We start from the raw sequence: 23673 nt of genomic DNA, 5'->3' as shown, positions 1-23673 counted from the left end.
GTTAAATGTTACCTTTCCCTTTGTATTTTGGCTTTTCTGTGTGTTGCATTTCCTTGTTGTTTTGTATTAGGCCTCAGGGAGACTCCCGTTTATCCTTCCTTTTCGAGGAACAGGATGTCTCATTTCTGTCATTAGTACCAGGGTCCTTTAGGGTCAGATAGGACTTTAGGTATTCCTGTGTATGAACTCACCTACCTCTGGGGTCTGTTCATACTGGTAGTCAGTCATGGCTTTGGTTAGGGTTTTCAGTAGGAGATGTCCATCTTCCTTTCCTAGTTTTCAGGCCTTATTTCCATTTCCCTTTCCCTCCTAGGTTCGGTGTGGGGTTTCCCTCCCACATTAGAGCGTGACAATATGCCAACATTGTGCCCCATTGTGTATATGCCCACATAGTTCCCCCACTGTAGATATATCCACATTGTGCCCACACTATAAAAATGCCCACGATTTGATCCCACAGTAGATATGCCCACATTATGTCCCACAGTAGCCACAGTGCAGTCGCACATCATGCCTGCTGGGCTGTGTAGGAGAAGCACAGAGGCTGATTCCTGGGCTTGCACTCTCCTCCTACACATCCCAGCAGAGAAATGTGTATTTGACCGCATCATGGCTGCTGGGGAGCGACAACAGTTGAATGATGAAGCAGGGAGTGGACAGCTCCCTATTCACCATTGCATAAACGCAGAGACAGTTGGGAGCGGAACATAGTTATAACCACAGTTATGAGGTATGTATAGAGAAAACCCCTCCCTTGACTGTGATATATCTGCCACATCTTCCTGCTGTTTTAAGCTAGGGCTACACGACGACATGTGTCGTGCAACAACAAGTCGTGCGACACATAAGGCACAACTACGCTGCAACATGTGTCACACGACATTGATGTCGCACCAATGTCACGTGACAATTTTTATAGTGCTAGTCTGTGGTTTCGCATTGCTACATGCGACAGGCTGCGACTGCGACGCAACAGTCTCAGAAAAATCAATTTTGGATGGATTTTTTGCTACTGTCATGTCTCAGTCGCAGCATGTCACATGTCGCAGTGCAACATCATAGACTATCATTATAAAAATTGTCGCGCGACATTGGAGCGACCAAATGTCGCGAAACACATTTCATCGTGTAGCCCTAGCCTTAACTCTTTTTTGGGTCCCCCTCGTTGGTCCTCCATGTTTTCCTATCTGAAATATTTGGGGCATATCTACGGGATACTATATAAGTAAATAGTTGGGAAGGCGGAATGAAAAAGTTAGAGGGACCCCATTCAGCTTTTAGGTGGGGATTTCATAGATTGGCCCCCTACTTTTCAGACTTTTATGGCATATCCTATGCTGTCAATGTCTTTTCTGTACTAGGACTATATTTCATTTAACAGTACTTCATAATGTATCTAAGTTAGTGACACATAGAGCAAGCATTGTGTAGAGAAGACTGATGTGATGTGATCGGTGGGGTCATATCCGGCGTGACATGACCCTGCAGTGTTATACTTTTGGAGAGGAACAGGTGAAGAGAACGTTTAGCTGTTTTTCAGACCTAGAGGGAAATGAAAGTTCTTCGCAGCCACACTTGGAAAGAATACCTTTCACTATTTTCCATGTATATTTATTTGACTCTCCTAATCCACATGCCGATATGATCCTTTTAATAAACACGTTCCGTTCCAGTCCCTGAAGAAGATCTCCTGTGGGCAGCGATTAGAGGGTTTGATAACAATTTGACAAGTTGTTTTACTTAATGAAAAGTGACCGCTAAGCTCATATGTTTTCATTTCATTTGTCTAGACGGCTCACTTATCTTTTTTTCTCCCCTCTCGGCTCTAGACTATACTACTTCGCAAGACTTGATGACCATTTTCCACAATAGTTGGGGTGCACATAAAAGGCTGGCTGCGTTTTAGGCTCGGAGACTGGTGGAATGTTATTGAGAAGGTGGAATAGCAGCGCGCTCTGTGCGACATTAATCAGCTCGCTGCTGGCAGTCTCTGTTTTCCTGTTATTCCTGAACGATCCTTTACATGTGACTAAACCTAGTGACGCTCAGTCTCTGCAGTCATATTGAGGAGTCGGAACACATAAAAATACGTTAAGGTCTACCTTAATGTATTTTTATGTGCTCCGAGGATTATACTGTGTTTTAGATTAAATTGCTTTGGCTGTGGTGTGGACACGGTTTACTTCGTGGTAGCAATTTTAGGATCCGGGAGCTCTGTACAATAAGTGCGGTTATATTTAGGAGTCGGCTTTCTGAGGCACCAAAGCATTTCCCTTTTGGCAAAACAGGTCTTTTATTATCATCTTTTATGTGTTTTTGGCTAATTGAGCTAATGGAGGAAGGATGCTCAGTCTGAATTATCCAAGCCAGACATCTCCTCTCCTCATCATTACTTACAACACTAGAGCTTTGTGCTGAAGTTCCCTTTGTGTATGGCCTAATGCACACAACTGTGTCTGTTTGCGATTGCAGTCATCCGCAAAACACGAACACTGCCCGTGTGCGTTCCACAATTTCCCGCTCAGCACATCCCACCCTATATTAAAAATGACTATTCTTGTCCACAAAATGGACAAGAATAGGATATGTAATTTTCTTTTTTTTGCTTGACAGTGGAACGGTTGTACAGATGTGGACAGCAATCGGTGCGCTATCCGCATTTTTTGCAGCCCCATTAAAATGAATGGGTCCCCATCCGATCCGCGGATCGGATACAGATCTAACTTATGGTTCGGTGCATGAGGCCTTAATGTGGTATGATTTAGAGTCAAAATGGATCAAATGTCTGAACGCAGCAACCATCTAGGGGTCGCCATCTGCTTCATAGGATGATTGACAGTAGAGGCCAACTACTGTATATATCAGGAGCAACAGACTTGGGAGCTTGGTTTTATATGCATTCAATGGCATTTTTATTTATGGAGTGTATGCATGATATGGTTTAGGTTCTTTGCGTGAAATTCATAAATTCATTATTCCCCCTACGCCTGCTTCACCAGATGTTTAATGCCATTGTGACTTCTAGTCACAATTGCCATTTTATGCCACTCTCTGCAATTTTTAAAAAAAAGGGGCATGGTGAGGGATGGGCAGGGTGATCATCCCTACCCCTCTTTGCCATGGAAGCATACTTACCTGCTTCTTGACACTGGCTTCCAGCTCCTTCTCTACTGGCATTGCCTTCTCTACTTGGCTCCCAGGATGTAAACTTCCATTTTGCCGCTGCTGCAGCCAATTGCAGGCTGCAGTGGTTACCTGCTTCTCTGAAAGGGGCTATGCAACCCCTATAATGACCCCCCTAATGCCCAGGCTCCTCATATAGGTTATACTTACCCCTCTCCCTGGCACCCTGCTCCCAGCACGGCCGCAAAACATCCAGCGTCGGGGACGAGCCTCCCTAGCCTCGTGGGAGAAGGCGATGCAGTGGCGGCCGCAATGTAAAATGGTCATGTGACACAATTAGGGCAGGTCACTGCTGTGACCATTGATTGACTGTGGCAGCATCAAAATGGAAGTTTACATCCTGGGAGCTGAACGGAGAAGCCGAAGCCAGAAAGAGAAGAAACCTGCAGATAATTATGCTTCCCTTCGCAGGTCTGCCAAAGAAGGGGGGTTTGCCAAACACCTCCCCAAGACGTGCACCCCCCCCTCTAAAGGAAGTAACCCAACATTTTGCTAAAGGACTCTGTCACTAGTTTAGGACACCATAAAACTGGTGACAAATTCCCTTTAAAGCTGGGTATACCCTTGAGATAACTGTCAGTCAAACGCTTGCCCGATCCTCCCATACATGCATACAGCATGTAGCTGCCAGTGATGTCTTATCTCTCAGAAAACAAAAGGATCAACTTCAACAGGACTGATCCTTATCTCCCCCAAAATCTGCAACAGGGGAGAATAGGGATGACCAAACTTGCCGAAATTGAATATCTAATGTGTATGGCCAGCTTTACTCTTTCCCTCCATACGTAAAAAGGGGATGCACCCCAGCACATTGTTTTGTCCAGGATGCTTCACACCCCTTGTTCTGGCCCGCATACCGCTATCCCCTGAACTCTGTATGTGTGCTGTACAGGTATGATGTACCTTCATAGTGCATAAATCAACCCAAGTAGACCAGGATGTTTACAAGGTTGGAAGCGATGTTAACCCCTCTGACTTCTGAAGTGACTTGTGTGTTTAGTAGTAGTTCTGTTATGTGTATAATAAAGATACACTAACAACCCCTGTAATTTAGCAGTATATTTTTCAACTATGGGAGAAAACTGAAGCAAATCACAAATCAACAAGTGCTAGGTTACTTATTTTAGGTGCGATGTTCTAGACCCAAGGCTGCACTGAAATGCATAATACTTTACTATGTTAGTGTCAGTAGGGAATGGAAGCATACAGCCAGTATGTAGCCAGTCTTTGTAGGTGCCCCCCCCTTTAATAAAATAAAGCTGTCCATGTGGCATAGATTCATTCCTAAGTGTTTCAGATGATCCGAACTTTATGTCCAATAATAGCTACCCTATCATCCATCTGTTTCATGCATGTGAACCGCTGCAGAGTGCTAAGATCTGCAAGAACTGAAGTGTCTTACTTTACCTTGTCCATCATACTCTTGCTATGCTACAGTATATATCATAAGTTGCTTAAAGTTGCTAGATTTAAAGTCAGAAATTGTCTTCATGTATAAATACTTATGACTGACACTTGTTATTTTTTTATATTCAAGTTTACGTGAGGTTGAAGTGGGACCACGTGTGCAAGATGGCCTCTCGGTTGCTGGCATTGTGGATAATGATGTCATTGAAGTCATCAAGATATCAGGTAAATACAGCGTATAGAAAGATTATGTCCACTATGTCCTTCCTCCTTGTGACGCCACTCGGACAAAAGACCTACAGACCCCCAAAGTGGTTTGGTCCCAAAAACCGTTGCTACTTCAGCACTCCCTCTGGTCATTCTACTGTTTTTAGGTTGTTATATACATAAAATGAGGAAATAAAGTGCAATGTGTAAAATAATCTAATCTTGATATTGGTTCCAAATCAAACACAATTGTAATGTAGACTTGTTGTCTACGGGGAACCATTTTTAAGCTTGATTCAGCCCTCAAGATGTCTGTTTTGTGTTTAGGTGACATGTCAAATGTGAGTCTTCAAGTTCTTGTCATCTAATCCTCCATAAAATACATGGTTTTGGAGCCAGTAGACACAATACTGTGCCATATTGTTGTGTGGCAATTTCATTGCTGTCCCTCTGTTGGAGTAACAGCCAAAATGAACAGTCTCTGCCCACGTTAAGACTGTGCAGCTGCAATTATAGACAAAGCTAATTTTATGCCTGGCGTCTGTCTGTTCACTTTCCAAGTGGAAAATGTTTCATATCAAGACTACTGAGGCAATTACGGCTATCGCAAATAAAATCCTTTGGTAAGCTTTGTCTGGACTCCAGCAGTGCCCCTCCTTGAACGTGTCAGATCATAATGCCAACTCTTGTTTCTAAAGAAAGTGCCAGTCTCAGTCTGTTGAATACTAACAGTTTCATGATTTAGATCAAGATAGGTCATCTTCAAAGCAAACTGTATTGTAACAAATTGCAATGGCATATTCACATAAGGGTACATTCACACGACCGTAAGCGGATAGCAAAACACTTATGGTTGTGTGAATGCCCCCTTGGGTAGTAGTGGTGTGCCGGAGCATCCCACCACAGCTATATCTGAAAAAATAATAATACTCATTGGGTAGAATTTATTAAAGGATGTATGCCAATATATGGCATATAAAATGCAGACATATGGGGGGTCAGATGGCGGTGCAATGGTTAGTTCACCCCGCTCACGCCAGGTCTAAAATTTTCTGCATTTATGAAAATATGTGATCAGCACTCCAATATTATGGTCTGGGTGCTCGTGAGAGAAAAAAATTAGTCAGAGAAAAGGGACATCCACGGCACATCCAGGATTGCTCTTACCCTCCTGCCACCAATGAGATCCCGCTGAAAAAGGTCTAAGGATAGACCGAAATGTCCAGGGAATACAATGTGGCTAATATATTTCCCTTACTCCTGAATGTAAACAACACTGTGATGTGAACAATTCTTGACCATTAAAAAGAATTTCATATACCTAAACTGGAGTGCCGTGGATATCCCTTATCTTGGGCTAAAATTGTCGGCATGGGTGGGGAAGGGGACGGGCCATCAGGTCTGTCTCATTCACCATTTTCTATGCCTGTTTCAGGCTGTCGTTTAGACATTTAGAACTGGTGCAGGATGCGCTGAAGTTATGGAGAGGCATGTGCCTCTTCATAACTCCGGCGGATCCACCGCCTGCACAGGGCCTTTATTAAGATTGGCGTCTAAAACGCCAGTCTTAATAAATGTGCCCCATAGTTCTGCACAGGACAAGTATACACCAAATAGTAGGAGCTCTCTGAATCTGACATTGCCGGTTGTACCGTATGCCGCTGGCCCCATTGGCTATAATGGGATCTGGCAGAGATCCGGTTGCTGCCTGGCAAATATGCCAGGATTTGGGTGGACAAAAACCGTTGCGTGCAGTGTATTACTGTTTGCTTAGTAATCATTTTTTGTAAAACTATTATACCAGTTGTGTCTGACCAGTTGTTTCATGGGTCAAACACAACTGATGACTTATTTGTGCATTTTAGTGCACCGGTCCAGTGTTCATATCTTGAGGTAGCCAGACCGAAAAATGCTACATGCTAGCCTTTCTGTCAGGCACTAGGAGACATCCATCTGTACAACTGATGCACTGGATGCCAAAAATGGTCCAGTAGGAACCCATGGGATCAGATCGGGCATCAGTATCTTGTGGCATTTCTGTACTATGCTGGAGAGAAACTACACTGGATGCTGTATATGTGTGTATATATATATATATATATATATATATATATATACACTCACCTAAAGAATTATTAGGAACACCATACAAATACGGTGTTGGACCCCCTTTTGCCTTCAGAACTGCCTTAATTCTACGTGGCATTGATTCAACAAGGTGCTGATAGCATTCTTTAGAAATGTTGGCCCATATTGATAGGATAGCATCTTGCAGTTGATGGAGATTTGAGGGATGCACATCCAGGGAAGCTCCCGTTCCACCACATCCCAAAGATGCTCTATTGGGTTGAGATCTGGTGACTGTGAGGGCCATTTTAGTACAGTGAACTCATTGTCATGTTCAAGAAACCAATTTGAAATGATTCGAGCTTTGTGACATGGTGCATTATCCTGCTGGAAGTAGCCATCAGAGGATGGGTACATGGTGGTCATGAAGGGATGGACATGGTCAGAAACAATGCTCAGGTAGCCCGTGGCATTTAAACGATGGCCAATTGGCACTAAGGGGCCTAAAGTGTGCCCAGAAAACATCCCCCACACCATTACACCACCACCACCACCAGCCTCACAGTGGTAACAAGGCATGATGGATACATGTTCTCATTCTGTTTACTCCAAATTCGGACTCTACCATTTGAATGTCTCAACAGAAATCGAGACTCATCAGACCAGGCAACATTTTCCAGTCTTCAACAGTCCAATTTTGGTGAGCTCGTGCAAATTGTAGCCTCTTTTTCCTATTTGTAGTGGAGATGAGTGGTACCCGGTGGGGTCTTCTGCTGTTGTAGCCCACCTTTCTTTCCCATTCTGACATTCAGTTTGGAGTTCAGGAGATTGTCTTGACCAGGACCACAACCCTACATGCATTGAAGCAACTGCCATGTGATTGGTTGACTAGATAATCGCATTAATGAGAAATAGAACAGGTGTTCCTAATAATTCTTTAGGTGAGTATATATATATATATATATATATATATATATATACAAAGGAAAAATGGCGGCACTGGAACACAATCAAATAAAGGTAGGGTGCACGTCTCCAGGGAATGCAGGCTTCTTACCCCAATGTATAGTCCAGAAGAATGGGCGGCACTCCAAGGAAAAGGATAAATGAACTTTATTCACCCAGGTGGTGCAACGTTTCGGTTCTGCACTAGAACCGAAAAGGCTTGAAAAAGGTTCTAGTGCAGAACCGAAACGTTGCACCACCTGGGTGAATAAAGTTCATTTATCCTTTTCCTTGGAGTGCCGCCCATTCTTCTGGACTATATATATATATATATATATATATATATATATAGAGGAACCCAGCCTAAATGTAAATGTAGAGCCTCTTTATAGACACATCCTTTAGGAAGCGTTCACATCTATGTTTAATTTTCTGTTCTTCGGATCCCTCAGAAGAACAGAAAAAAAAAAATACAGGATCCTGTAAAAAAAACAAAAAACGGATCATGTGCATCTATTATGAACATTTGGCATCCGTTAGAGCCACCTCCATCAAAGATTTGTTATTTTAAAAGGGAAAAAAATGTCCTATGTGCATTACTTTTTTTTCCCTGTAAAACAAAAACAAAAACAGATCATGGCACAAACAGATGCCAAATTTGCAATAGAATGCCTTTTTTTTTTTTTTTTTTACAAAATTTTGTATAAAAATGGATCCTGTGCATAACTGATGCACAGGATCCCTTATGTTTTTTTACAGGATCCTGTTTTGTTTTACTGTTCTTCTGAAGGATCACAAGAACGGATAATAAAACAGAGTTGTGAACTCTCCCTCACTTGAGTTATGCATTCTCTTATAGTGAGGAATTCTCCAAATTGCCCATTCAATAAATACCTATCCATATGCCTATCATGGCGGCTACTGTCAAAGAGAATGTGTGTGCATTACAGAATTGAATAGAAAGGCGAACCAGAATCAGACAGCGCATCTGGAGCAGTCTCACAGGGACTTTGTTTTGACTTTTGTGGAGTGGGTTCTCTTCCCCCTGGATTGTTGACCGTCTGAGTCTGAGCATCCCCTTCTGACATCATCTTCTTTGAACGCTGGTAGAGAGGCAGACTTTTCTGGTTGGTTGGAGAGTTGAGCTCATTGGAGCCCCAGGATAACCTGCCTGCTGTATTGCTCAGAACACAATCCAGATATGAAGTCATAAATTGAAATTGCAGGCGTTATGAAACTGAAGAGGAAAGGCTAATGAGAGGGCATACAGAGTTAAAGAGAAATGCAGTGATGAAACCATCTTTGTACCAGTAGAAGCCATAAATTGCCCTCATGCACCTGTTCCCAGTCGGAGCTTCACAAATCAGTCCTTAACCCATACAGCGCAGAATACGCCTTCACTAAATGTTTATTAGCCTTCTGGACTTGCAGACTTGTCTGTGCGGAGTGCATGCTTCAGGGAGCTTGGTTTAATATGTAAGATTAACCCATTGCCATTTCAATCAAGGTGAATGTGCCATTTCTTAAAATGATTGTCTCTTAAAGGGGTTTTCCGACAGTTTTTCATATTGATGACCTATCCTCTTAATAGGGCATCAATATCTGAGCGGTGGGGGTCCTACATTTGGGACCCCTACCAATTGATAAGGAAGCAGCTCTCTGTGGCCTTTTTTCTGCTTACCAAGCACAGTGCCTTACTTTGTATAGTGGCTGTGCTTGGTATTGCAGCTCAGCCCCATTCACTTCAGTGGGGCTGAGCGGCACCTAGGCCATGTGCCGTCACACAGCCTAGGCAAAGCCGCGAGAAGGCCATGGCGCTACTGCAAGCACTGCTGCCTTCTCAAACAGCTGATCGGCAGGGGTTCCCGGGTGTCAGACCCTCATGATCAGATACTGATGACCTATACAGAGTAGTGATGAGCGAACAGTTTTGTCCTGCTTTGGAAGAACCTGGTTCATTCATCTACATTCATTCTGATTCCTAGCTCCGTACATGCATTGCAATGTATTGCCTCTGATGAGGCTCGTTTAATATGGCCCCCAGTAACGCAAGACTTCTGTAGTCACATGCCTGCGTCATTACTGTAAGTATGTATGCATTATTTAACAAATCCGAACCCGGATTTGTTAATGATTGTGGCACAGGCCACAAATCTGGGTTCGGATTCGTTGTGTAATACATTAATGCATGCTCCGCTACTTGCAGTAACGGTGCATGCACTAGACTACGGAAGTCTCGCTTTACTGGCTTCCATATTGAAAGAACCTCAACATTCTAATGCATGTAGAGCTAGGAATCGGAATGAATATGAGTTACTGTATGTAGATGAACTGGGTTCGTCCAAAGCAAGATGAAAGAGTTCGCTCATCACTAATCCAGATGATAGGTCATCACTAAAAGACTGTCGGAAAACTCCTTTAAAGGGAACCTGTCATCAACTTTATGGTGACCTCACTGAGGGCAGCATAAATTAGTGACAGAAATGCTGATGTCAGCGGCGTGTCACTTATGAGCTAAAAGTAAGTGGTTGCTGAGAACCAGCATCATAATCATTGCAGCCCAGGCCTGGAAAAGAGTCAGATCTACCTGAGAAGAGTCCTGGTTATTCATGATCTCCTGCTCTCCTCACCCATCTGCTGATGATTGGCAGTTCTCTCCTAGAGAGAAATGGAGAAAACTAGGTAGAAGACTGTCAATCATCAGCAGGTGGGCAGGGAGAGCAGGACTTCATGAATAACCAGGACTCTTCTCAGGTGGCCGGGACTCTTTTCCAGGCCCAGTCTGCAATGATTGTGATGTTGGTTCTCGGCAACCACTTACTTTTAACTTCTAAATGACGACCACTAAAAATTAACTCATCTGTCTCTACTTTATACCACGGTCAGTATGGGCAGCATAAAGTTGACGAAAGACAACAATTACCTATACGCCCCCTCACTTGGGACTTTTCTCCATTACCTGTCTTGTTCTGATGGACTGATTTAAGAAGGTTCTGATTCAAAATGTCCATGCATTTACCTGGATGGCTATTCAGCTCTTTTCTGGTGTTTCTGAGAGCCAAATCCGTGTCTCTAACCTGAAAGAGGTTGTCTGTAATGTGAGCCTACCCGGTAGTCCCAGACTGACACGCTGTAGAAAATTGCGCTTGGAGGGTGTGGGGGCTGCGGGTCCCTGTTCTATTGATTGGTGGGGGCCTCAGCAGTTGACGATCATCCATCTAATGGATAGGTGAATGTTTGAATAGATGTTTCTTACTGGGATACAGATTTAACCTAGAGGATCTCAGCTGAAAATGCTTGAGAACCTATTGAAAAAGAACCTCAAATCCTCATTCTGGGGAATGGTACCAAGAGGTTGTGACCATGGCACATTAGTACCTGTAGAAGTCGCACCCGCTTGTGTATATCTTATAGAGACGAGGTCCCTAAAATTGCTTGATATAAAATTGGTGAGGAGCACATTCAGATAGGATAGGTGGTAAGGAGTAACACTGGACAGTATAGTAAAATGGAAAAAGTCTGCCCTAGATGTGACTAAATGATATTGTTCTTAACCTAGTGCTTCTGCTAGCTATATAGCTTTGAGGATCCTAGCCAATGGTCGGTAACGCTGTGACCTACTCAGTGCCAATAGTATCTGCAGCAGATATGTTGTGCCATTCCTCTGTTATTCCTGCTAGAAGTGTATGGAAGAATTTCCAGCAATCTGCAGTAAAGATAAAGATGAATGTTACCAGTCTAGGCTGGGTTCCTATCCAGTCTGACACTAGCAGCACTGATTGGATACTGCAGACTGTGCAGGGACACACCCACAACTGGTAACACCCAGACTGACCTTTAATACAGACTGCTGGCAATTAATTCATAAACTTCTAGATGGAATGACACAACATAGTGACTAGAATAGATAATGGATGCTCCAGAATTGTTATTACATGCAGTATGCAAGAAGTTACTAAGACAGACATGTCAGGGGAGGATCCTCTTTAAAAGAGCTTGTCCTGGTGACAGATGCCTTTTAAAAACATACCTTTTTTGCAGATGATTTCTTCACATTTCACTAATAAAAAGTACACAATTTTTAAAAAAAATACTTTTGGCTTTTTATATAGTATTATCTTAAAAAAGGCTGGTCCTGTTGGAAAGATGAGAACACCATGGGCTAGGAAGTTCTAAATCTGTCTGTAGCTATGAATACACACAGATTTATATTGTGGTACTCCGTATCCCATCCTCTATCGTTACCATGCTCTGCCTTTAATAACTCTCATTCAGTTTGCCCTGGCAGATTCAGCTCGCCCAGCCCCCTCACCTCCTGCCACTGGTAATCCTTAAAACCAAACTGGCTGCCAGAAAATTGATTAAATTTAGACATACTGTCAATTTTAATAACATCTGCTAACCTAATCTATCTGTTTCAGGACTTATATTTATAACAGACTGAGAAGTTTCCATGATACGCTTCTCTCGCTGCCTCGCTAGCACATCGTTATTTTTTTTAGCCATGCATGGGAATTTTAGGTCTTATCAGACGGCGGCGGAGCCCAGCGCTATATAAAATAACCAAACACAAACTTTCAAGATCTGCTCAGAATCCTTAGTGACTTTTGTTAGAACAATTATACATCTCTCTCAGTCGACTAGCTCCAGTGTCTGCGTTAAAAGAACTAGCGGATTTTCTCACATATGGATCGTATGGCGGTGTGTATATCATTAGCTTCTGTTCTGCTAAAGCTGTGAGGAAGACATGTCGCCCATGTGGTATTAACCAGTGCTATGGTTTCCGTCTCTCTGATTTCACAGCGGAAAGGCTGCTGTTTTTTTCTGCCTGCTATAGCCTGGCTTCTTTCCCACCTTCTTGATATATAGGGCAGATATATAAAAGCAACACACTGCGAATGAATGCTCAACTCTTAAACCTGCTGTGCTTTGAAATATATATCAACGTATCACTTATTTCAGGTTTATAGATGTTGAAAGAGGAGCTGTCACCTCTCCTGACATGTCTGGTTTAGTAACTACTTGCATTATCCTGCAGCATCTATTCTTGCAACTGTATGTTTTGCCATTCATCTATTATCCCTACTAGAAGTTATTAATGAATTGCCAGCAGTCTACAGTAAAGGTCCAGAGGGGTGTTACCAGTTGTGGGTGTGTCCCTGCATAGCCTGACAGTATGCAATCAGTGCTGCCAGTGTCAGACCATGCAGGGACACACCCCCTGCCACTTTCCTCGCTCATTATGTCACCCATATAAAATGAGCATATTCAATACAAATGACATTAAACGTGTCCGTGTCTATGATATGTGTATTAGCAATACAGAAAAATAAATAAAAGCAATAGTTTGCAGTTTCTCCACGGCCTGTAAGGGTTTTCTGCAAATCTAGTTTTTTGCAATTTGCAAAGTGGGCCGTCCATAATAGAAATGCCTATTCTTGTCTGCAAAAGGGACAAGAATAGGACATGTTCTATTTATTTATTTTTTTGAGGGGCCACGGAACAGAGCATAGGATGCGGACAGCACACGGAGTGCTGTCCATCTCTTCTGCAGCCCCATTGAAGTGAATGAGTCTGCAACCGAGCCGCAAGAAATGCAGCTCATGCATGTGCATGAGCCCTTACAACCATATCTTGGGTGATATATGTTTTTTTAATTGACATATTTTTATTTCACACGTTAAAAATCCTAAAAAAAAAAAACATGGGAAAATGCCTGAAAATAATGTTAAGTCTAAAACATGCTGTGTTTTGGAAATAAAACCCATGGACCCAAATGTTGCATCAAAAGTGAGAACACCACAGAATCAGAGACCAGTGGGGGACCGGGAAGTATTAAAGCGGGAGCAGTGGGGAATTAGTAAGGTATGTATTACTTTAATATTTGACACCGTAGTAAGCCCTTAATAATATTCTTCTAGACTTGTCCTTCAAATCTGACAGATATATGAAGGCTATAATGTCCTTTTCTTCCCAGAAACTGATGGAGCTTAGAGTTCATGTGCTGCAGACTGACTCAGTATGGCAGCTATCTGCAAATTCTCTATACTATATTGTACTGGTAATGTTGACTGCTTCAAAGCTCAGGTTCTGCATAATACAGTTATTTGTAGCAAAGGCTATAGACACCTTTATGGGCATTTTTATTATTACTAAAATATTATTTCTTCATTTGGTCTATAAAAAATTTTTCAACAATGTTTCTTCTACACCTTTCCGTTTTAGTGCATTTTCAGACTAGCAGGCTGTGTGCTTCCCATTGAATACGGCAGGGAGGTGACCTGATGGCTTGACCTGCAGCCTTTATCTGTACTTTCCTAACAGCTCATAAACACTCATTATAGCTAAATCGGTTTGATAAGAATTTAGCTATAGCTATGAGCTGTCGGGAGTTCAGAGATAAGGGCTAGGTATTGAGCTGTCAGAGCAGCTCCCTGAGGTTTTCACTGTAAAGCAGAAAGAAAAGTTTTGCGGATACACAGAAAGTGAGGGCTATAGAACAAAAACTGTTGAAAATTGTTATAAAGACTGATTGAAAAGACGATGCTTTGCCCAAAATGAGTAAAATGCAATAATAAAAATCATTACCTTCAAGAGTGTCCATAGCCTTTAAGATGAATAACTATGGCCATTGGGGTTTGAATATTTTGGGGGGTTGTTGTTCATGCTAAACCATGAAGGAGCAGACAGGTCTCTAAGTGCTGTAATACCTGCTGCTACTGTACCTGATAAAAAAACAAATCTGCCGTGCAAATTCTGTTAGGACGGGCCAACAAAATGCATTGGGTGTGTAAATGCTGAAAAGTGCACTTGCTATAATTGTAGCTGCTGACAGTCTGATAACAGATTCATACTTCACTATCAAACCAAACACAACATTCACTCCTGGCCTCATTATTTCGTGACAGCCTTTTTCCTGTGCTGTGAAGCAGTGCCACGGAGGAAATACTTGGGAAAAGGGCTCAACTCAACTGAACATAAATCTCTCCAATTTGGTCGCAAAAACACAAATAGTGTGTTCCTGGGCCTGGCTTCACAGGAGACTTTGAGGACAGCAGCTGTGTAAAGCATAAGTTATCTCTAATTTGCTTGTTCATGATATTAGGGAATTTCAAAGTATAGAGAAGCATAACAACTCAGTACTGACTCCACTAATTGGACTTGTCTGGGGGAGATAAATCCAAACTTTATACAACAGTGCAGCAGTTGTGCCTCTCTGAAATGTATCCGGTCCTGTCCTCTGTGTACATAGGCATACAATAATTACTGCTTTTATATTCACAAACATGCTCTGGTCTGTTTTGAATACTCCACCTAACACTGGTCGCATGGCTTATAGAAGAACTTCACCGTCACCGGCCTCCCACCTTTTCATTTGGATGTAAGCTACTGTACATCAAACGGTCCAGCAACTTTTCCAATATATTGCATCTGTTACATACAGTCTGTTATCGCCCCATCTTGCATCTACATTTCCTTCTTTTGACTTTACAGCTGAAATCTACTACAGTTCCCTGCTGCTTCAGTGTCTGCACAGAAATGGTTTTAATGGTTTACATTCTGGAAAGTTTAGTCTTCACTCTGGGCACTGTGCATCTAATCTGATGTAGAAAACTATCCGATAATGCTGTGCAACAGAGAGATTTGCAGTGTAGTACGTCAGTTAAGCTGTTAACTATTTAAAGAGTAACTAAACATTTATTAAAGTGTAACCGTCATGTTTTCATCAAAAAATCTATTTAAGCATATGTTACTGCTGCTGCAGCATAAAGCAATCTTTAGTTTCTTCACTTACCACTGTTTTCCTTGAGTTGTTCCCTTAGTTACGGCTGTTTAAACATTTACAATATGAGGATCTTCTCAAGATGGCTCCTCTGCCAGGTCTCTGAGGCCAAAACTGCATTTCCTCAGTTCCCATACACACTTGATGTAGCCAGCAACTCCCTGCCAGCCAATCAGATTGGATTACTGAGAGACACGCCTCCTCACTCTGAAGCCTAATGCAGCCATGCAGTGTGAAGGACCTCCCCTCTGTCTTCTGTTTATACTAAAAGGAAGACAGACAAGCCCTAGTAACGGTCTTTTAAGGGAGCAGTGGAAAGGGACAGAGGACATTAATGAAAGCTGTTATTATACGGTAATTACAGATCTTTTGGCAATCATTGACAGACTAACTCAGGTATACATGCCTAGCTCTAATGAACTGGCAAATAAATAAAAATATGACAGTTACACTTTAAACTTACAAAATATTCTAAATGGCCTAAAAAACATTTTTCTAATATATTATATTAATTGATTTTGCTTTTTGACTAAAGAAATGGGCACCCAAAGTCCTGGGTGCCTATCGAGCTTTAGATTCAGTATTTGTACATTGCCGACTTGTCAGCGTGTGCAGATTCAACTCTACTGGAGCAGTGGGGGCAGCGGAGACTGCTGTATGGGCAGAAGCACTCACTGCTCCTCCTATCTGTGCCCCCTCAGCTTGGTTAGATGCTGGCATAGCACATTGGTACCCTGTACAGATGTGCTATGTCAGGGATGTGTGTTCCTGCCCGTACAGCATTCACTGCTGCTCCCATTGCTCCAGTACATTGGAATCTGGACACAACTCAGTGATATACGAATACTGAATCTAAAGCGCGTTAGGACCCAGGACGTTAGGTGCCTTTTTCTTCAGTAAAACAGCAAAGGAAAGAAAACCATCTCGCTAGCGCCGCCTTGTGGAAGCGGCTTCCTATAAGTCAAAATCTGACTCTTTAACACGTCTTGGGACATAACAGGGAATATAGCCAAGCCAAATATCCATCTGTAGACAGCCGTTATGGGGTGTTTGCCCCTCATCAGTACAGAGTAGGATTCTGTCTGGCTGAGTGCGATGCCTTAAACACAGCTGAGACAGGTACCTGCCTCTCCTTAAAGAGACCAGCTGTGTATATGGAGATTACTGGCAATGCTTCATGGGAAAACAATTTGAAAAGAGGTATCTCCCAAGGAAAAAACATGTTTATAAGTTTAATAAAAGTATAGTTACTCTTTAAAGTTGCAGCTAGCAGAATTGTGAATGTAGCACTTGAGCATAATACAGGCTATAACATGATCAATACAAGATGCATAATGTAATTTATTTATATAGCTATTCAGCTTTTCATGCAATATATATATATATATATATATATATCTGTAAAATAACATTCAAAAGTGAAGCTGGAGCCTTAATAGCTAAACCACCCACTAAGATTTCTTCCACAATATTAGTATATATAAATGACAGTATTTATTAAGTCATAATAAGTATCACAATGTTTGCACCTGTCAAATGCAGACAAACATATTGTAGGTATATGATTAAGATTAGTAATAAATCCTACCTTTACAGATAGAGAAAAGCCTCACATGTTATACTGTAGCTATGTCCAATGATTTTCTGTAGACCCCTACTGTAGCTCGGTGTACCTTTGATTTTATATGCAGTATGATCATTTAGATGTTGCATTAAAAAGTTATCATCCTCTTGAAGAACCTCGTACAAGTTGTACAAGGCTGTAAAGTGGCTCTCAAAGACTTCCATAGGGCCTACTTTTCCTCTTTATGCCTCCAATTTCATCCAATTTATTTTCTGTCTTTGGGGTTATTAGTGGAGGATAACTCCATCATATGGTGCTGCACAGAGCACTATATGGCGGCAGTGCCTACAGCTCTGCAGTACATATGTAGTTGTACGTGTGGCCTATAGCTGCGTGACTTTGTACAATGTTTGTAATAAAGAGCAGAGGTGTGCTATAGAGGGTACAGAGGTAGCAGCCGCATCGGGGTATTAGGGGGTCTAGAGGCCCTTTTGATGCATAGAAAGAGACCAGTATTATAAATAGGGCATGGTCGGGGAGAGCCCAATTGCAGATTTTACATTGTGGCCTAGATACAAGTTATCTCTGCAGAGAAGATTTCCATGATTAGGGTAATGATCAAACAGCTCATGAAATATTTTTGCATCCCATATTACGTGTCTGATCTGGGGTGAGTCCACGTCTTTGTCTCAAGATTAGTGATGAGCGAACTTCTGTTTTAAGTTCGGCGTCTAAAGTTCGGCTTCCGGTTAGAGGAGAATCCCGATATGGATTCCGACTTCCGTTGTGGTCCGTGGTAGCGGAATCAATAATCGGCCATTATTGATTCCGCTACCACAGACCACAATGGAAGTCGGAATCCATATCGGGAACCATATCGGGATTCTCCGCTAACCGGAAGCCGAACTTTAGACGCCGAACTTAAAACAGAAGTTCGCTCATCACTACTCAAGATGAGAAAAAAACACACACGATATGGCAAGCATCCGTCACCTGATAGGTTACATTGCCATCATACAATATCTCTTTCATGTTTAGTGAATCACCTAGGTTAAATCGGTTGTTGGATTTATTTTTTAAAAGCAGTGAAAGTACTAAAATAAAAAAATAAAAAAAAGTCACATTTGCAAACCCCTTCCATTCCAATGCTACTGCTCCGCCCTCCCACCGGGCGACTTTAGCGATGGTGTACCCGTATACTGCATGTGATGGCTGCATACAATTACTGTATGCAGTACACCATTGAAGCCTGTGATTAGCTGCATTGGTCACATCCGGTATGTGGTCATGGCACTGGAATGAAAGGATTTGGAATGGTGAGTATAACTTTTTTGTTTCACCTCCATAAAAAAAAAAAAAATTGACATTCATTTAAGGCCTCATGCACACAACCGTGTCCGTATTTTGGTCCCCAAACCACAAATCCACAAAATATAGACACCTTCCGTATGCACTCCACACTTTTGTCTGTTGGATCAAAAGAAAGGGCTATAATTTTACACAATACGGACAAAAAGGGAGCATGTTCTAGAATTTCTGGGATGGCCACATGAATCCACAGTTCAGGCAGATAAGAGGGATCACTCCCCTGGTAAGGCCTTATGCACACGACCGTTCCGTTTTTTGCGGTCCACAAATTGCGGATCTGCAAAACACGAAAGCCGCCCATGTGCCTTCCACAATTTGCGGAACGGAACAGGCGGCCCATTGTAGAAATGCCTATTCTTGTCTGCAAAACGGACAAGAATAGGACATGTTATATTTTTTGCGGTGCCACGGAACGGAGCAACGGATGTGGACAGCAGACGGAGTGCTGTCCACATCTTTTGCGACCCCATTGAAGTGAATGGGTCCGCATCCGAGCCACAAACACTGCTGCTCGGATGCGGACCAGAACAACGGTCGTGTGCATGAGGCCTAATTCAGGCACCATGGTATGGTACAACCACACAAAGGCAGAAAAAACAACTACTTACTTGTGACTGAGGATCCAGTTTATAACACTATTGCCTGGATATAATGTATGCAGGAAAAAGAAAAAAAATGTCTTTTTAATTAAGATTGTCCTCTGGCAATACACGTTCACCTGCGTTTTAACTCACTGTTTCCACTATCCTTTTAACAGAGTCCAGCAGCACTTATCCCATCGGAATTGAGACTCTGTCAGGAAGAGTTTTTTTTTTCCTTTCTGCCCCTGACTTGTTCATTCTTCCTCAGGGGAAGTTGATTAAATAAGATGAGCACGCAAAGCGAAAAAATTCTGCAGCTATTTTGGAAATAGAGGCCTTGTGTTTCAGAGCTTCAGAAGCAGAGACCAAACCACGTGAATAGTTAACTCTTACAGTTGCTCGGAGGTTATGGAAGCTCTGGATAACAATGTATATAATCATGGCTGTCTTGGGACTTAGGTTTAAAATGAAAGGCTTTTTATTTGGCTGTACAGAATGTTTCTATGTAACCTTTGTGAAGTTTTCTGCTAGCAGGACCTTCATGACTCATACCATACAGGCTTAAAGTATGAACAAATATTTAGGTCCTAAAAACTTCAGAGGACAAGAATGTGTTCCTTCCCTTATACTTTTGCATAAGTCACTTTGGCAGGTTTGCTTGTGTCAAATGGAATCCTCCACCAGACTGACCCTTGTAAATTGGTCTTAGGGCTTATGCACACGACCGTTGTTGGCCGGTGCCCGTATTGCAGCCTGCAAACAGCGGGTCCCCAATAAACGGGCACCAGCCGTTTGCACACTGCATCACAGATGCTGACCCATTCACTTGAATGGGCCCGCAAACTGGAAGGTGCGGTGGGGAACGGAGGCACGGAACCCCACGGAAGCACTATGGAGAGCTTCTGTGGGCTTTCTGGGTGTGCCTCGGCACTGAAAAAAAATAGAACTTGTTCTATTTTTTTGCGGTGCAGATGGATCACAGTGCATATGCATCCGTCTGCGCCAGCCACACGGATAGTGCCCGTGCATTGGGGGCAGCAATTTGCGGTCCCCAATGCACAGAACAGGTGCCACACGTTCATGCATGAGCCCTTAGCTAGCTGAAGCATTTCTATTGTGGGTTACGACTAAGAACAGACCTGTCTGACAAATATTAGGACAGCACTCCTTAGGTAGTGAAAGATAATGATTTTATTTCATGTTATTTCAGCTGGAGTAGGTGGTATGTCAGTTGCAACGTTTCAGGCTTAATAATTGCCCTTCATCAGGCACTCTGAGGAGCGCCGGCTGTATACACAGTGTGGTCCTCAGAGTGCCTGATGAAGGGCGATTATTAAGCCTGAAACGTTGCAACTGACATACCACCTACTCCGGCTGAAATAACATGAAATAAAATCATTATCTTTCACTACCTAAGGAGTGCTGTCCTAATATTTGTGAGATTTATAGTTCTGGAGGTGGAGCTTTAGAACACAACCTGGACGTGCACCCACCCTTGCCATTTTACGAATAGAGTGCTGTGGCCCATTTTCCTGTAAGAACACACCTGTGTTCGAAACGCGTCAACTATGCTTGGGTGGAGGATTGTGTCTATGTGAGTTATTTGCTACAAGTAGAAATAAAGTGCAACAAAGTTATATTGCGAGTGCTGGAACTGCTTCTTCCTATTCTCTATGTGAGAGTTTTGCCTGGCTCGTTCCTTACACAGGGCTGTGGATCATGAGGTGAGCTGGATTCCTTTACTGACTTAGAAGCATTTGAAACCTGAGATGAAAACCATTGTTTTGCATGTGATTTGATGTAGTTTTGATGTCACCGCTGTCTCTGAATAATGATTTACCATATTTTGCCCTATAAGACGCACCTAGGTTTTAGAGGAGGACAATAAGAAACATTTTTTTTCATTACACCTCAGGTCAGACCACCAGTCAGACCCCAAATGTTAATTAGACCTCACCTGACAGCTCCAATCAGACACCCAATGTTAATAAGACCCCAATAAGACCTCAGATCAGACCCCCAATCAGATCTCAGCTCAGAACCCAATGTAAATAACCCCCAATCAGACCTCAGATAACAGCCCCATGCCTCTTAACAGGTTCCATGCCTCTCATCAGCCCCTATTATCAGCCCTTATGCCTCTTATCAACCCCATTATCAGCCCTTATGACTCTCATTGGCCCCCATAATCATCCCTTATGCCTGTCATCAGCCCCCATAATCATCCCTTATGCCTCTCATCAGCCCCCATTATCAGCCCTTATGCCTCTCATCAGCCCCCATAATCAGCCCTTATGCCTCTCATCAGCCCCCATAATCAGCCCTTATGCCTGTCATCAGCCCCATTATCAGCCCTAATGCCTCTCATCAACCCCTATTATCAGCCCTTATGCCTCTCATCAGCCCCCATAATCAGCCCTTATGCCTCTCACCAGCCCCTATTATCAGCCCTTATGCCTCTCATCAGCCCCATTATCAGCCCTTATGCCTCTCATCAGCCCCATTATCAGCCCTTATGCCTCTCATCAGACCCATTATCAGCCCTTATGCCTCTCATCAACCCCATTATCAGCCCTTATGACTCTCATTAGCCCCCATAATCATCCCTTATGCCTGTCATCAGCCCCCATACTCATCCCTTATGCCTCTCATCAGACCTCATAATCAGCCCTTATGCCTCTCATCAGCGCCCATTATCAGCCCTTATGCCTCTCATCAGCCCCCATAATCAGCCCTTATGCCTCTCACCAGCCCCTATTATCAGCCCTTATGCCTCTCATCAGCCCCATTATCAGCCCTTATGCCTCTCATCAGCCCCATTATCAGCCCTAATGCCTCTCATCAACCCCATTATCAGCCCTTATGACTCTCATTAGCCCCCATAATCAGCCCTTATGCCTCTCATCAGCCCCCATAATCAGCCCTTATGCCTCTCACCAGCCCCTATTATCAGCCCTTATGCCTCTCATCAGCCCCATTATCAGCCCTTATGCCTCTCATCAGCCCCATTATCAGCCCTTATGCCTCTCATCAGCCCCCATAATCAGCCCTTATGCCTCTCACCAGCCCCTATTATCAGCCCTTATGCCTCTCATCAGCCCTATTATCAGCCCTTATGCCTCTCATCAGCCCCATTATCAGCCCTTATGCCTCTCATCAGCCCCATTATCAGCCCTTATGCCTCTCATCAGCCCCATTATCAGCCCTTATGCCTCTCATCAACCCCATTATCAGCCCTTATGACTCTCATTAGCCCCCATAATCATCCCTTATGCCTGTCATCAGCCCCCATACTCATCCCTTATGCCTCTCATCAGCCCTCATAATCAGCCCTTATGCCTCTCATCAGCCCCCATAATCAGCCCTTATGCCTCTCAACAGCCCCTATTATCAGCCCTTATGCCTCTCATCAGCCCCATTATCAGCCCTTATGCCTATCATCAGCCCCATAATCAGCCCTTATGCCTCTCATCAGCCCCCATAATCAGCCCTTATGCCTCTCACCAGCCCCTATTATCAGCCCTTATGCCTCTCATCAGCCCTATTATCAGCCCTTATGCCTCTCATCAGCCCCATTATCAGCCCTTATGCCTCTCATCAGCCCCATTATCAGCCCTTATGCCTCTCATCAGCCCCATTATCAGCCCTTATGCCTCTCATCAACCCCATTATCAGCCCTTATGACTCTCATTAGCCCCCATAATCATCCCTTATGCCTGTCATCAGCCCCCATACTCATCCCTTATGCCTCTCATCAGCCCTCATAATCAGCCCTTATGCCTCTCATCAGCGCCCATTATCAGCCCTTATGCCTCTCATCAGCCCCCATAATCAGCCCTTATGCCTCTCACCAGCCCCTATTATCAGCCCTTATGCCTCTCATCAGCCCCATTATCAGCCCTTATGCCTCTCATCAGCCCCATTATCAGCCCTAATGCCTCTCATCAACCCCATTATCAGCCCTTATGACTCTCATTAGCCCCCATAATCAGCCCTTATGCCTCTCATCAGCCCCCATAATCAGCCCTTATGCCTCTCACCAGCCCCTATTATCAGCCCTTATGCCTCTCATCAGCCCCATTATCAGCCCTTATGCCTCTCATCAGCCCCATTATCAGCCCTTATGCCTCTCATCAGCCCCATTATCAGCCCTTATGCCTCTCATCAACCCCATTATCAGCCCTTATGACTCTCATTAGCCCCCATAATCATCCCTTATGCCTGTCATCAGCCCCCATACTCATCCCTTATGCCTCTCATCAGCCCTCATAATCAGCCCTTATGCCTCTCATCAGCGCCCATTATCAGCCCTTATGCCTCTCATCAGCCCCCATAATCAGCCCTTATGCCTCTCATCAGCCCCCATAATCAGCTCTTATGCCTCTCATCAGCCCCCATTATCAGCTCTTATGCTTTAGTATAGACCCATCACCGATTTCTGGTCCTCCGGTACTAAGGAGCACTTCCATAATGGAAGCGCTCATTAGTATTCGCCCCATAAGACGCAGGGACATTTCCCCCCCACTTTTGGGGCGAAAAATACAGTATCTGGGACATTGTATAGCAAC

The 23673-nt window shown here is 43.3% G+C and overlaps 1 protein-coding gene across 1 annotated transcript in view; it reads left to right on the top strand.

Annotated features, from left to right (window-relative positions):
• ADAMTSL3 (ADAMTS like 3) overlaps positions 1-23673 on the top strand; it is a 468234-nt gene that overhangs the window by 10206 nt on the left and 434355 nt on the right. The window contains exon 2 of the mRNA XM_044279573.1: positions 4721-4815. Within this exon, the coding sequence (XP_044135508.1) occupies positions 4756-4815 (60 nt within the window). The 5' untranslated portion in view covers positions 4721-4755. The remainder of the gene's footprint in view (positions 1-4720; positions 4816-23673) is intronic.

Source organism: Bufo gargarizans, chromosome 2 (genome assembly GCF_014858855.1).
Source record: "Bufo gargarizans isolate SCDJY-AF-19 chromosome 2, ASM1485885v1, whole genome shotgun sequence".
NCBI lineage: Eukaryota > Metazoa > Chordata > Amphibia > Anura > Bufonidae > Bufo > Bufo gargarizans.
Note: the sequence above shows the minus strand (reverse complement) of the source record. Positions and strands in the feature narration are given on the sequence as shown.